The sequence below is a fragment of the Macadamia integrifolia genome, chromosome 14 (genome assembly GCF_013358625.1).
Source record: "Macadamia integrifolia cultivar HAES 741 chromosome 14, SCU_Mint_v3, whole genome shotgun sequence".
In the NCBI taxonomy this organism is placed as follows: Eukaryota; Viridiplantae; Streptophyta; class Magnoliopsida; order Proteales; family Proteaceae; genus Macadamia; species Macadamia integrifolia.
The window spans coordinates 21,814,331-21,829,978 of NC_056570.1; the positions used below are offsets into that span (position 1 = coordinate 21,814,331).

Consider the following 15,648-nt stretch of genomic DNA (forward strand, 5'->3'; position numbering starts at 1 on the left):
TCATTAATTCCTATACCCTATTATACATGAACGACCCTTTCCTCACGCTAATCAAAGGATCTGATCTCTATGGTGAAGAGATTCATATTTTAAAGTGAAAAAAATTGTGAATCAAATTTCCTAGACCCAGAATCTATTTTGAGAATGCATACCAAAAACAGCCATCGTGCAGACTCCAGACAGCAGAACTTTGTATAGACTATCATGGCTCTAGTACTTGAAAAGTCGAGTGTAATGAAATTCCCACCAAACTTGGCACCCCAAAGCTGAAATTTGGATCAAGTAGAAACAAAATGGGAAGTATATGTTCCACCGAAAAAAATGCTTACATGTTCTTAAAGACCCAAACTTGGGCAATCGCCGTAAGAAAAATCATATAGCCAGCTGCTGAGACCATAGCTGTCAAGGCATCACCTTAGATGTCTTGTTGGTGTCGCCTTGACGCAAGGACCTCCCATTGCTTGGGTCGCCTAGACCTTGACAACTATGCACCAGACAACCCTGGTCCCCTCCCCCCCCTCTTCAAAAAATGCCAAACCTAAGCTTACTCCTGTCAAAGATAATATCAAACCCTAACCAATAAGGAGCAGATGGCTGAACAACTTGTCATGAGGTCAATCCTAAGCGTAATTGATCTACCAAAGGCAGGATCAGAAAGTTCAACTTGACGGGCCTGCATAAACATATTCCACCTAGTAACAACAATAATATCAAGACAAAACCAGTTGAATACATCAACATGAAAAGGCATGGTCGTCAATATGTTAACCATATATTAGCACCCATATAAGATTTCACAAAATTTTATCAGGACAAATCCTGATTGGTGTTCATAAGTCCCAATGTTAAGAACTCGTAAAAAATTTTAAGAACGAAAAAAAAAAAAAAAAAAAAAAGGAACAAAGCTTTAGAGAAAAAAGGAAGCTAAAATTGATTGGGAGCCAGTGGCAAAAATGGTGAGCAACAACGTTAACACACCATTCAGACAGTTGCCTTTGAGGCTTGAGCTTTCCTCTTTTTGAGAAGATCAACATTCGCCTTCTTCCGTTCATTGCTTATCTGAAATATAATTGAGTTCATTAGTTGCACCAGAGAAACTCTATATAGCTTTGATAACAAGTATAACCAAGAGAAGTAAAAACTGCAAAGCCATAAACTCATGCCAGTGCATGGATAAAAGTTAACAAGGGGAAAAAGTGAAAGATCAGACAATTCAGTGTGAGTGCAAACAAATAATGATGACTTTTATCTTCCAATCAACGTATCAAATAATAAGAACAAAATTAAGCTGGCAGTTCTTCACAAGATAACTCTCTTTTATTTTTTCAACATATGGTTTTCCCACCATCACCACCTCATGATTCCTCCAGGATGACTAGATTTGGTTTAAAAAATTCATCACTGCTCATTTTCATCACAAGGCTAGAAACAAGACTTGTTCCATATTAACCCAATCAACATATTTTTTGTAATCCATTTGATTCATTTTGATGGAGATCAATCTAAATACAGAAATGTTTAGATTCAGTATCTACCATCAGGCTTCTCCGCAAAACAGAATGGCAATATGGAAGCACCTCATTCAAGAGGAGAGGAAAAATGGGAAAGAAAAAGAGACTGCAACTACAGTCAAACTTCTAATGTTCTCCCATACAACTAGAACCATAAATATAATTTCTTCATTGCCTTTACATCAGACACCCTCAGTTTCTTTCACTAACCCAGTGCTAGTGTTGCCTGGTAGTATGTGTTTAAGAAGCGTAACAGTTGTCCTGGCTGTCCACCATCAATTTGGAGGTTGGGACACTGATGTCTGGGATAGCAAAAAATTGGCATAAAGGACAGCGAAAATTTGTTGGCAGTCTCCCCCATTGTCCCAAACTGAAAACATTCCACAGTCCTAAACTCAATAACATTAAACATGGGCACAATCTTTTTGTTCTTTACAGCAATGTTCGTGTGGCTGACAACTGGGTTCATGTTGAACACATACCACCCATATTCCCATAACCTAGCAAGCCTGTCTCATGGTGACTATTCCAGGTCTATTGAAGTCCCAAAAGCAATTAAAATATTTGGATCCACAATCTAAATGGACCCATAATGAGGTCGAAGATCAAATCTTGTTTAAAAACCGATAAAACTACGAAGTACACGACATTTATTTGAGAAACCCTATCAGAATTTACCATCCTGAGATCATTGATTGTAAGGCGTTTCAGAACAAGTGAACCATAAGGAAGCTTGTCAGGGTGAAAGTTGGTTAGTTTTAGCCCATTAAGTTTAGTCGTCAGCTTTATAGTTTGAAGTATAAAATCATGACTAACAGATTCTGAATTGATGGCATTTACTTGTCGTCAGTTATTTCCATTGACTAACATTTATTATTTCGGTTTCCTAGTCAGTTTATGTTACCTTATTAGTTAAGGATCGGGTTAGGCCTTTCCATTTTAGTGCTGTGACCTGTTGCCACATTAGGTTAGGGAGCTGGGAAATAAAAGCTGCTCCACATCTCAAAGCAAATTACCCTCCTAGGCATGCAACACAACCCAAGCCAACCCACATTACTGACTAACGGTGGATAATTATCTTTCTTTGAGGTACTGAATACAACTCCATGAATGAGCAAAATGGAGGTTACATTAATGATAAAGATCTCTGGGGAAACCGCTAAAAAATATTGGGGAAACCGCTAAAATATATTGAAGATGTGGGAGGGATCCAGAGTCTATTTTTGAGTCTTCTATATAAGTTTGTAAGCGTGTCCAGCATTGTACACGAATTACAATGAATTAAAAGCTGTCTTTGCTGCCAGTCATGGTATGCTCTTCCTTGTGTTTGATCAAGGCTGGTTGGTGTTTGATCCATCCAAACAGCATGGGTGCCCTTCTCCTTCCCTTATTCTTCTTCCCTCGTCTTCTTCTTCATTGATCAAGAAGTAATCCACTGTTTTCTGCAAATTTTCCATTCTGTCCAAGGATTTGCATGCAAGGTTTTTTTTTTACTTGATTTACTGTTGAGGAAATCTGACCATCAGATCATCCTCAATTTGTTGAAGATCAGACCTGTTGATCTGGAGATATTTAATCTCTCCCAAATCTTCCCTTTGTTTCCAGATTTGAATATTCACAGCTTTAATAGCTGAGATTAATATCTGTTATATATTCTGATGGTTCTGAAACTAACAGTAATTACTGATATTCTGTTGGGATTATTAAGTGTGCAATCTGCTCCTTAATCTGAGATCTGAATTGACTGATTTTCCCCTCCCCTAGTCTAATTAGGATTCCTCGCTATCTGTTGATCTATCCACCGAATCTTGCTGAAACTTTCAGCAAAGGTCACTCCACTTAGAAGGATAACTTGACCACAATATCTGGTCCATCTGAGGGCTTAATTTTGTCACCAGACTTTCCTCCCTCATCTGGAATTTTATTCTCCGAGATTCAATTCTGTTTTGGTACTGTTTTGACCCTTCAAATTCAGTATTACATTATCTAGGACTCGTCTAAGTAACGAATTAAGGGAAGCTCTTCGAGCTTTCTCCACCGAAAGCATATGTAGTGGTAAGCCAACTAAAGCTCGCTACGCATCTGTTCCCTCCCCCCTTACTGAACTGAAGTAGCGGCCTTCTACAAGAGACTGGCTACCGACCTGGAAGGAATGTTGGACAAGACAATCATGGATAAGCTATAGAGATTAATTATCGAATCCAGATCAAAAGAGACTACTCTTAAAACCAAAGACTGTAATTACTTCTTGTAGAAACGCAACCCTAAAACGATGCAGAAGATAATGGAAAAAACAAAAACAAGCAATGCACACAGATTTACAAGGTTCGGCAAGATTGCCTACGTCCCCGGTGAGATGAGATCCTGCTTCACTATCAATGGAGAATAGGGTTACAGCGCTCGTCCTCACACCTCTCAGTATTGCTTGCATTACAGAGAAAGAAACTCTCACTACAAGTATATAGCGAAAAACCTAATCCGGAAAGTACACAATTGCCCTCAAATAAAAAATTCGAACGGGGGATTAAACTGTCGAGTTTAATCCTCATTCAGTTTCCTAGTCCCCCTGTCGAGAAGCTGCACCAGTACTCCCTGGATTAAATTGTGACGGAATACAAGACATCGTACACCAACACTTCCCTCACTCTACTCTCTAAGATTGAATGTTGATGACAAGATTAAAAAACCCTCTTGTTTTAAGAAATAGGAGTAGATGCCGAAGATGATGTAAATCAAAGCATGGAGGACCAGAATATTCCCAAAAATAAAGTACTGTTCATGAGTTGCCGTTCATGTGAACAGTACCAAAGAAGTGAGGATTGCATAAGACGGTCTTCTAATGATAAAGAAACAGGTAGTCATAGGTTATCTGATTATGCAAATCAAGTATCTGAATGCTCGGGCGGGTAGAGAAGTTCATTTATATTCATGACAGGTGATTTTGCATCCATTTGACTTCTCATATCCTTCTTGCTTTGTCTAACACTGGACTAAAGGGTGCATGAACTTTTCCTCCATCCAAAAAAAGGGAAGTGTGCGTGTGAAAAGAAATCCTTGTGCTTCTCTTCATACTCCCTCTTCTTGGAAAATTATGTGAAGCACTTATTAGGAAAACAAAAGAATCAACCCATGCACTTTCCTCCATCCAAACCATAGTTGTCAAGGCATTTCCTAGGTGACAGCTTGGTCACCTTGTTGGTTTCGCATTGTTTCGAGCCCCCCTCCAACGCTTTGGGTCGCCTAGACACCGCGACAACTATGATCCAAACAAAATAGAAAGTAGACATGTGAAAAGAAAGACTTGCGCTTCTTCATTCTCCACCTTCTCCATCTACCAAACATAAACTAGAGAACTTAACTTGAACAAATCAGATCATTCTGGTTGTCCAAATCTAGCACAAATTAAACACCAGTACAAGTCCTCATCTGAAATGCCAATTCAAATCAGGCATTCAACCATAACATTATCAGCCACCTGAGATGATTCTACAAAGATTCAGATTCTAGGTTGTGTAACATAGCCCATCTTCTACCATAGTGTTCTCTTTCTCTATTCTTTTAATCTTCCATTTCTCTCGAACTAAACCTGTGTCTATTCATTCATTCCATCTTAAACCAATAACAATCTCTTTCTCCAAGTTGTAAGATACCTTTAGTTGCTCCACATCAATAATGACTAGTGACAGCAAACAGCTAGCTCATAATCTTCAGATTACCATCCACCTGGCTGACCCTAACCTCAAAAATAAAACCAACACCCCCTGCCGCCCTACACACACCTACTCCACACGTATAATATAGGTTGGGAAAATAAATTGGGGGGAAGCTTAACTCAATAATCAATCAAGGCTCTCACAAAAAGTCATCACTTTGAATAACTCAAACAGACAGAAGGCTCAATCAAATGATACACAGCCCAAAATGGAAGACTGTTAGCCTTACCAACGCAATTCACCCATTTAACCCACTGCACAGCCCTACACTCCCCATGTGTCAACTTGTTAACCACTGATATGCTGATAAACAACTCCACCTAGTGTCACTACCTTCCTCACTTCGAGTTTCAACAAAATTAGTCAAGGGAGCTTATGATTATTGAGAACCAGAAAGAAACAAGCAAACAAATTAAAAAAATAAAAAGAGGAAAATGTATCCATACTATAATAAGAACAATAAACTAGCCCTAAAAACAAACCCCAAAACTAATTAGTCATGGCTCATGAGCGTGAAAAATAAATGCATCAGAGAAATAAATGAAACCCCTGACCTTAGGAAACAATAGGAAGAATGCTTGTACTAGTACAGGCACACATTTTATAGAAAAGTAGAAGTTCCGAATTCGTAAAATCAATAAATAAATAGCAACTTACCTGCATTGCTTCATACAGCCTCCTCTTTTTACGTGACATAACAACCATGGACATGTCATCAACATCTTTAGCAGCCTCTCCTTGATCTGGTGCAGACTCTTCCCTAGCCTCTGTTTTCTCAACAACACCCGGCACTTCCTCATTCGAAACAGACGCAGCATATTGTACACCTTGCAGTTCCAGATTCAATTCATCATGGTACTGCTTCTCAAGTTTAGACATCTGCAAATGCCACCCAAGCCTGAGTACTTGAACCCAACATGCACAGCTAAAAAATTTCACTAACCATGAAAAAATACAATCAACTCAATTTTGGTTCCAAAATTCAAAATAATCGAACACTCAAATAAGCAAACATTTGACCCCAATAACTGTAAATATTAGACCTTTTTCCCTCTAGACAACTGTAGATTGTTCATCAGGGAAAGAAACTGGAAATATAGAACACCCCCCCCCCCAACCCCAAAAAAAAAAAATTCCTGAAAAAGGAAATGCCCTTTCCTTGCTGTTTTTTGTCTCTACCCTCAGGAAACCAAATTAATGAGCATTCATAAAAAAGCACATACCTCCAGCTTCTTCTTGGCCCCTTCATTAGCTTCTGTGCGACTAATTATACCTTCTACAATTCTAGTCTGAGGATCATCCACATCATATTTATCCACACCAGGCATTGGCAGAAGCTCCTTTCTAGCTGCAGCCTGCAGACGCTTAATTGTCTCTGCATACTCAGGAACATAGCCTTGTGCTTCATTTTCGACAAACGGAGACAAGTGTGGTGGAGGAACCCTGTTAAAAACACAAAAGCTATGAGATTACACTACTCAAGAATTGATGTTACAAAATCTGTACCTCTTATTACCGAAAACTAAATATCTGCCTTAAAAAATCAACAAAGGGATTGATTTTGTTTCCTCTTCCCCCCACCCCCCCCCCCCCCAAAAGAACCTGCTTCCCTTTGTAAGTTTTGAAAGGCTCATGTAAAGCATCACAAGTGTTGGAAAACTTCATGCCAGTCACCAATATTCCATGTGGCAAACATGGGTTGGTCCATGTGATATCTTTAGTCAAGTTTCAGACCAAACAAGCAGTGGAAGTGCTTAAAATTGAGTCCAAAGTAATACAACTCAGAAAATTTCACTAGATTCCATTATATGAGATGTCATTTTGTAATCTTATGAAACTCGAAACTTGCTTTAAGCACTTCCAGTGTTTGCTTGAGGCTGGGATTTGACCAGTAAGTACAGTGTGCAATCCTCTTATCATATGGAACAACCTACATCTCCATGTCTAACATAGCAACAGAGTGTGACCTTGTGGAGGAAACAAAGTATACTAAACCTTGTGGCATCTAGGTTTTTCAGTGAAATAAAAGATTTAAAGAATAATTAAAGTACCAGAAGAATTCAACATTCATAACAGAAGTTGAAAAGAATTATGAGGTGGTGAATATTGATGAGGGAAAACCGCAAAGTGATTATTTTAGGTATATTGGCTCAATCATAAATAAAAAAGGAGAAATAGAGGAGGACGATGTACACAAGATAATTAAAACAGGGTGGATGAAGTGGAGAGGTATGTTAGGAGTGTTGTGTTATCGGCATACTCCTTTAAAACTTAAAAGGAAAATTTTATAGGACAGCCATAAACCAGCTATAATGTATGGTGTGGAATATTGGATAGTTAAGAAACATCATATAGATAAGTTCAGTATAGCTGAGATGCGGATGTTGAGATGTATATGTGTGGTAAAACTATTTAAGCATAAAATAAGGAATGAACAAATAAGAGTTGATTTGGGAGTAGCTTTGATACATGATTAGCTGTGAGAAAATCATTTGAGGTGCCATGGCCGTGTACAACGGAGGCATTTAGACGCTCAAATACAGAGGAGTAATTTTATTAAGATTAAAGGAGCTAAAAGAGACGGGTAGAATTAAAATGACTTTGGAAGAAGTGGTGTGGAAAGAAGTGCATATGTTAGGCCTTACAACAAGTATGGCTTTGAATATATCTGATTGGAGGATAAGGATCCATGTAGCCAACCCCATTTAATTTGAATAAGCTAAGTTGAGTTGATAGAACCCAGAATTAAACACCCGGTTCTTACAGCTTTAACGGTTCAAAGTTTTTAATCCCAATTACCATGCCTGATGACTAGCCCATTACAAACAAAGCTAGTCACCATGACACGGAGAAAGGAAAAGGCCCAACGCAGTAATGCATACGCCACTTTATTTGAGAGCATGTAGTACCCAAAGCTTTCCACCCACCTGTTTATTTGCATTACAGATGCTGATCCCCTCCCCTCACACACTCACTTATGATGGACCGATCAAAATTGCATAATACATACCTTCCCACCAAATAATCATCCGTTGGTAAAATGATCCGTGCATTTACACAATCATAAACCCATTGTGGCTGAACATATTCTCTGGAAAGAAAAGTATGACCCTGGGTTGGCCTATCAACAATCTGCACCAATGGCAATATCCATAATTCAATCTCACTCAGAGAACAAAATGCTGCAAAATTGAATTAACGTTAATCTTTTCTGGATCCTGACAGGTAACAAGGGCTCCAGAAGAAAGGTCTACTCTTAAATGCAAATTATGAACTCTGGCAATTTATAACATTTCAGGCAAGCTTACGAATACCCAGGGTAAAGAAAAAGAAGGCATGGCTGACAATTTTTCCATATGAAGAACCCTAGGATAAATAATTAATCTTTCTTTCTAGGTTTTTACATTTTCATATCACTTGCCCTCTTCACATCCCCTTCAACCAATACAAACCTAAAATGTCACCGCCCTCCCTAAATCATTACATCATGGATTGACAGCATCTAGGAGTCCATATGCATGCAGATCATAATCTGTACATGTACAGGCTGCAGCAATAGGATGGGACTTGAAAACATAAGGTAGGAAATCTCAATACAACAGACAATGCAGCATTCCTTATAAGCATGCCCTTCAGTTCTACCAATGTTTTTGAAAAAACAGACAGATTACAGGAAATCAAACAGGGTGAAAACTTTGCAAATTGCAAAAGTCCACCATAAGTTGAAGGGGCTAATGGGGTCAAAAGACTCAAAACCACATCTAATATGCTGGTTTTTACGATTTTTCTGCAACCATGCAGACCAACTGGCATTTTAGCCTATTAGATCTACTTCTTTTTATAATTTTTTTTAAATATCCTGAAACTAGCTTTTGACCAAGAGAAATTGTTTTGTGATGGTCAAAAGCTTTGGTTATCAGCATGAAGAGATGAGTTTAGTCTTACAGTGGCCACTTGGAAAATGTCAAAGATAAGGGTGTCTCCAACCAACCCCTCCCTGAACACTGCAAAAGCAGTCTAGCATTGGATATGGCCCTTTAACTTAGCTTCAGACTGGCCAAGACCAGTTAACAGTGGATCCAACTGAGACTGATTGATACAACAGTTTTCAAACTCAGGTTCTACAATGTGTTTATTGACACAGACGACAGTAACTATTTTAGTAACCGCCTAACCAGACCACATATAAGTGCTTTAAGCCCAGAAATTACCTGGATATTTGAAGTTTAAACATAGTTGCCATATACTCATTACCTGGATATTTAAAAATAGGAGCTATATATATATTTTTTTTTTGGGGGGGGGGTGTAAATAGGCACTATATTAATAAATCCACACATACTCCAAACCAACTTTTGTTTAAACACTAAAACTAGTCCTCACCAAACCATCACTCTCCCCTTTAGTCCCTTTGCTGCACAGCCTTGACAATCAGACAAGTAAACACAAAATCCAACTATTTGACATTACTTTATGAAATAACAAAAATTAAGTAAACCATTCACCTAAATGTTGAAACAAGATATTCAGAGGTATACACACACACAGAGACAAGCAACCCCTGCTTGGCAAAGCCATATACAGAGACAAAATTGGCCTCAATTCATACGATTGGATATGGCTCGATATACAAAACCTCTCTATCCACCCACCATTGGCAAACAAATCTACTGAGGAGCTGGCAGATAAGCAACTTTATACGCCAAAAATAGATACGAGAAAATATGTTGTGTATGTTGTAGCAAAGGGAATAAACCTGATGAGTAATGCCCTCGTCAGATTCTTTAAAAGGAGCGCCATCTCCTTCCCAGGAAACCAGACCTCCAAAAGCTGGAATGATGAATAAAAATGACTCCCTCGGGACCTAAAAACAAAAAACAGAATCAATCACAAAAAAATCACCAGCATGCACCAAGCATTGATGAGCATAGTTGTCAAGACAACAGCTAGGCCTCCAGGCGCCTTGTTGGGGTCACCTTGCGTGCCCTCCAACGCCTTGGGTCACCCAAAAGCCATGACAACTATGTTGATGAGAAACTAAACTCTTTCAGAAAGTAAATCAATCAACCAAAAACAGAAACACAGACACACACACATGCATGTGCACACAAACTATATATGTATTATGCCTTTTCCATTTGGGCAACTGAAAGAAGTGGTCAACCATGACATAAAACCTCTCTCTCTGTGTGTGTGTGTGTGTGTGTGTGTGTGTGTGTGTGTGTGTGTGTGGAGGAGGGGGAGAACAAGATAAAGCACGACTTGAAAACAAGAAATAACTCTCCCCAACCCCAACCCCAACCCCAACCCCAACCCCAAAAAAAACTAGTTTAGGTCTGGACAATTGAAGAAACATTATGACAATTTCTCCCAGTATACAAAGATGAACTCACCTCACGATTTAGAAAGAACTTCAAATTTTTAAAAAGGGACTTGCATTCTCTTCTTTCCTCATCATCATCACCATCATCACCACCACCATCGGCATCCTTTACAAGATGCATCAATGTGCCGGGTTCATTAGTAGGAAGTTGATGTTGAAGTTGAGCGAGTCTTAGCTCAGATTCATCGTTTTGTGAATCCTTCTTTAGAACCTCAACTTGCTCTGATCCGGATGAATTCACAGCTTGAGAGTCACCCATAGTCAATCTAGAATTAGTAGCGAAATACCTGGATAGTGCATAAAGATCTGCAAGACGGAAGGAGAACAAACAAGAAATCAACTTTAATGGAGATGGCACATGGATGATATTACAATCGATAAAGACGCCAGAAAAGGAAATAAATTTGAACCAGGTAAAGAATACCTGCTGCTAAAGCCTCCAGCCGAGGATCGAGAACGGGTGGATACTTCATGTTTATGGAATGATAAAGTTTGAAATTGACAAAGGCAAGGAGAGTCTGAAAAATATGCATTTTCACACATTATTTGTGCATAATCCACCAGTATAAAGGTAGAGAAATATATAAAGCAGAATTCCCGCAGAATCAAATACCTTGTTTTTAAAAGGTAGGATCTAAGGAGAGTTGAACTCATGACCTCTTAATTCTGAGGTGTTGGTCTTTACCAACTGAGCTACCCCCTTGGGGTTAATCAAAATAATAATAATAATAATAATAATTATTAAAAAAAAAATTCAATCTCATAGATACAGCCAGTGAATAAGACCCAGATAGAAAAACAAATATAAAAATTCTGCTCAGTCATACATCATACCAAAGGAACCTAGTTAAAATTCTTCCCCATCAAGCAAGGGACAAAAGAAAGTGGGGTCGTTCATGATTTTTCATTTCCAGTTACTCAGTTCCTAAAGTCAAATTGTTTTATAGGTTTAACTCCATATTTACCTACATTGGGATTCTTTTAGGGCATTGAGGCGTTGACAATTGAATGATGGATCTCAGTAGGTTTGTTGGGGCATACCAAAGACCAGTTGGAGAAGGTGACTTCAACCAAAGCTGAATTGCTCTCCCATAAGGTGGGTTTGGCACTTTTCTATCAGCAAGGGATAGAAACAAGAGATGATATAAGAGGGAGATTCAGCAAATGTTACCGGATGGATAATAGAGTTTTCAAAGAAGCCTCAACATTATTCCCATTGCATTAGAATTGTAACATTTGTTCAAAACTTTGCTTCCAACTTGAACCGAGTATTCTAGAGTAACCCCATGAACGCAAAAGAGATGGCTGATAATTTGATAAAACAGGAGATTCTACGTCTTGCCTTTATGAGATACGGGACTATTAGCTGGCTGGGGTTTAGATCCAATGTATCTTTCATTGTTTTGCCAAGAGTTTAGATGGGATGAGAAATGATTGAAAAATAAATAGAGTGCAGCAAGCCATCCATGAGAGAGAAATAAAATTTTGTTTGGAGTATGACAAGTGTGTCAAACGCCGGGAGAACCCTACTCTTCTTACTATCTTCTCATCTTCTCTTTCCTTAACTCTTCTCCTCCCCCACCCGACCTCCCCCCCGCCCCCCAGAAAAAAGAAATATTTACTGGTCATGGGTACTATTTACTGTCCCAGAAAATATCCGATTTTTTGTCCTTCATATCATCTTCTATTGTTTAAACACCATATTCTATCTAAACCCTAAATCAAATCTATAACCCAATTTGTCTCCTACTACTGATCTAATTTTTCTTCTTTGCTGATTCCTTAGTCTATTTAAACCAGAATTTCTTGTATCTCATTATCATATCATGCAAGGCAGTCGCAGCACAATTCCCTCGTACTTTAGCTTCAGAAATTCGAAACCCTAGGTAGTCCCATATCAAGTCCTCTACCATTCTTTTCGCTAATTCTACTTTGTATTGGGATATCACTTCGACTGGGAGCATCTCAGCTATATTCTGTTAAATTTTATAAGTTGCATGAGTTATGTGAACATTAAGTTGTGTTTAGTCCATGGTTTGAAACTTTGGTCGAAATGCCAAATTTCAACGGTTTACCTCGGTTTCGAATCTGGTCGAAAAGAAACTGCCAGTGGCTTGATAGGTTACAAGGTTCAGGTCAAATTTTTAGTGAAAATATTGAAATGGTATAAATTTCACTCGAACTGGTCAAAATTTCGCTCGGAATGGTTGAAATTTTGCCCAAAATGGTCAATTATTTACTGTTTTCCAATTTTATGTTTCTTCATTCCTATTAAATAATTCCATTATTTTATACAATGTTGTAAGTTATAGGACTAAATTATGTATAACATAGGCTACATAAGGGAAAGGATACAGTAAGCTAAGGCATACACTAGCAACCTAGGGTCTGAAACCAAACAACACTTTTTTTTGGGGGGGGGGGTGGTTAATCTAATGATTCAAACATATGTAAACATGCTTAAAAAGAGATTACAATAATTTTCAGGGCAAAATTGCATCATCTCACCACTGAAATGAACATTTCAAGTTTACCTGTGAAATGAATGGAATTTCAAACCCATTTCGCAGATTTCTACAGCATATTTCAGTTATGACCAGTATCAAAATCCCGGTCTAAACCAAATTTGGAACCTCGGTTGAGTCATATTTTCTCCTACTACACTCCAGGGTTGCACTTTATCCAACCTAATCCTGCATCAGGACACCATTTTGACCATTTATTTTAGAACAAGGGTATTCTTTTCCCTTTATCAAGTGCCTCAGTCCTGGGAACAGTCTCTGACTTCAACATGAACTATGTCCAAAATTTCATCTAGTGATAAAAACAATTACCATAATGGAATCCAGCTAATCACTGAAGAATGATGTAAACTTTGGATAACAATCACCTATGGAAAAGTAAAAGGCCTAAAAGCTTCTTAGAAAAGTAAGCACGTGGAAACCAGCCACTTCTTTGATATTCCTAAATGCAGATGATCAAAGATATAAATGATAATTGAGAATCACACAGCAATCAAGGTATTTGGACAGATGGCCTTAGGATGAAATCCATTGAAGCATAACCTCATAAAACTCCAGAAAGGTTAACATCACTTTAAAGTCAACGTCATCAGTTAAGACTTGCTGGAGTGCATGTGGCGTGAGCCACGTAATCTTCTGCCCCTCAACTTCAGCCTGTTCAAATAACAGCATGACAATAGTTATACAAATAAAATAATTCTGCATCCCCACAGTAATACTGATAACAAATTACCTGGTAATATATGCCTTTCACCGATATGAACGTCTTACGTAGGCTGTGAGTTCGAGAAATATAAGCTTGCCATTCATGGCTCAACCTAAAATAGGAAGGAACAAATAACTAATGAACACTTGACTCAAATAGGTAGAACAAAAAACCACTAAAACTGCAATTAGTTGCTCCAATGTGGACTCGATACAAAACAAACGATATGTAGGCAACAACAGCACCAAAATCAAAGAACACACAAGTTATGTAACCTCAGAACCATGTGATTAATATTAAATAAAGCCAGACAAACCTTCGACAGTTGTGAATACGCTTCACTTCAATACGCTCACTCTCAAGAGCCGGTAATGCTGCAAACAGGTGTACCATTGTGAGGCAATCATCCAAGTCCCTCAGTGCGTCAATGAACTTCGGGTATCTAACCACCAAGCATGACATCCCAGGTAGATATTCAGAAAATTGCTATAGAAAATTGAGCAGAATCATCCCAGAAAATTAGATTTAGGACTACAAAAATAGTAAGAAGACAGAAACCTTTCTCGTATAAGATTATCAAGGTTGTAAGAAGGCTTGCGACTCAGCAGTCGAGCTGCACGATCTTTGTTCTTCTTTGCGTTCGCTTTCCTCACCTTCTTGTCATAAGCCCTAATTTCTCTGAATTTCTCGAGCAATGGTTCGTGTGCAAGGAACGCAATATCCTTCATGTGATAATATGTCTTGTGGTTTCCTTCCACCTTCTTCTTCGGTTCTCGCGGGAAAACACCCTTGAGGATACATAATCGCCTACAACAGAAAACCCCAAGTACTATCTAAATTGACGGTTGTATTGCTAAAAAGTAAGCTAATAATAACAAAAGGTATGATATTAGCAGTTTCAACTTCCAATGGACTTAAACCCTAAACCCTAAAGTTACCCAAAAAAAAAGCTTCAACGAAGTGACAAGTTAACAAGCTTAGTACCTAAAAACTTGCAGAGGGATCTGCAGATACTTGATTGCTCTCGTTCTGGTGATATATTTCGCTGCGTTTCCTTCCTTTTTCTTTCCCTGAGATGTGCAGAAAATGAACAGTTCATTAGAAAAACAGGAACCAACTTGATTGAAGTTCGTAGATTGATACTGAGAGGATTTCAAGTATAATGATGAACTCGGAGTGAATGCTACTTACAGGAGGTCTGTAATGCTTCGGCATCTTAGGCGGCCGACTGGTGCGATTGAGGGTTTGGAGGAAGAAGATAAAAAGGGCCAACGCTCTGTCGTTTCGACAGAAGTCGGAAAGGGGGATTAGAGAAATTCACTTGAGCCTTATATAGGGTACGGAGAGGGTTTAAGCAAAGTAAGGCAGTGTTTGTTTGTCGATAAATGAAAAAATATATATATATTATAAATTAAAGGAAAATTTACTGTGCCACCCTATAGAATGCCACAATTATAAGATCATCTCCTATGTTTCATCAAATTATTCTCAGACCCCCTATCGTCAGTTTCTATTACAAAATATACCTCAAATACTGACATCAGAAGCTCCCTTTTTCTGTTAAATACCATTTTACCCTTCAAATGTGAAGTACCGAAATTACCCTCTATTATTTTTAGTCCCAAAATTGACCCAACCCAAACTCAATCTCAAATCTAAATGGGTCACGACCCTAAACGGCGATGGAAGGAATAGTATTCGTCGGCGATGAAAAGTCGATCGTTCCAAGCGAGAGCCTCTCTACCTCATATCTTTTAAGTCCGGAGAACCTCTCTACCCCTTAATTAAATATCTCGTCCGAACTCTTTTTATC

General features: G+C 38.5%; 1 protein-coding gene across 1 annotated transcript; it reads right to left on the minus strand.

Annotated features, from left to right (window-relative positions):
• Positions 1 to 750: 750 nt before the first annotated feature.
• LOC122061529 (pescadillo homolog) lies at positions 751 to 15,183 on the minus strand. Its single transcript, XM_042624819.1, has 13 exons — positions 15,027 to 15,183; positions 14,820 to 14,905; positions 14,394 to 14,642; positions 14,152 to 14,277; positions 13,863 to 13,947; positions 13,673 to 13,783; positions 11,032 to 11,125; positions 10,618 to 10,913; positions 9,981 to 10,088; positions 8,235 to 8,356; positions 6,448 to 6,667; positions 5,882 to 6,103; positions 751 to 1,059 (listed from the first exon to the last, which is right to left on the minus strand). Exons 1-13 carry the CDS (start codon positions 15,048 to 15,050, stop codon positions 982 to 984), a joined length of 1,821 nt encoding a protein of 606 aa, XP_042480753.1. The 5' UTR covers positions 15,051 to 15,183; the 3' UTR covers positions 751 to 981.
• Positions 15,184 to 15,648: the final 465 nt, after the last annotated feature.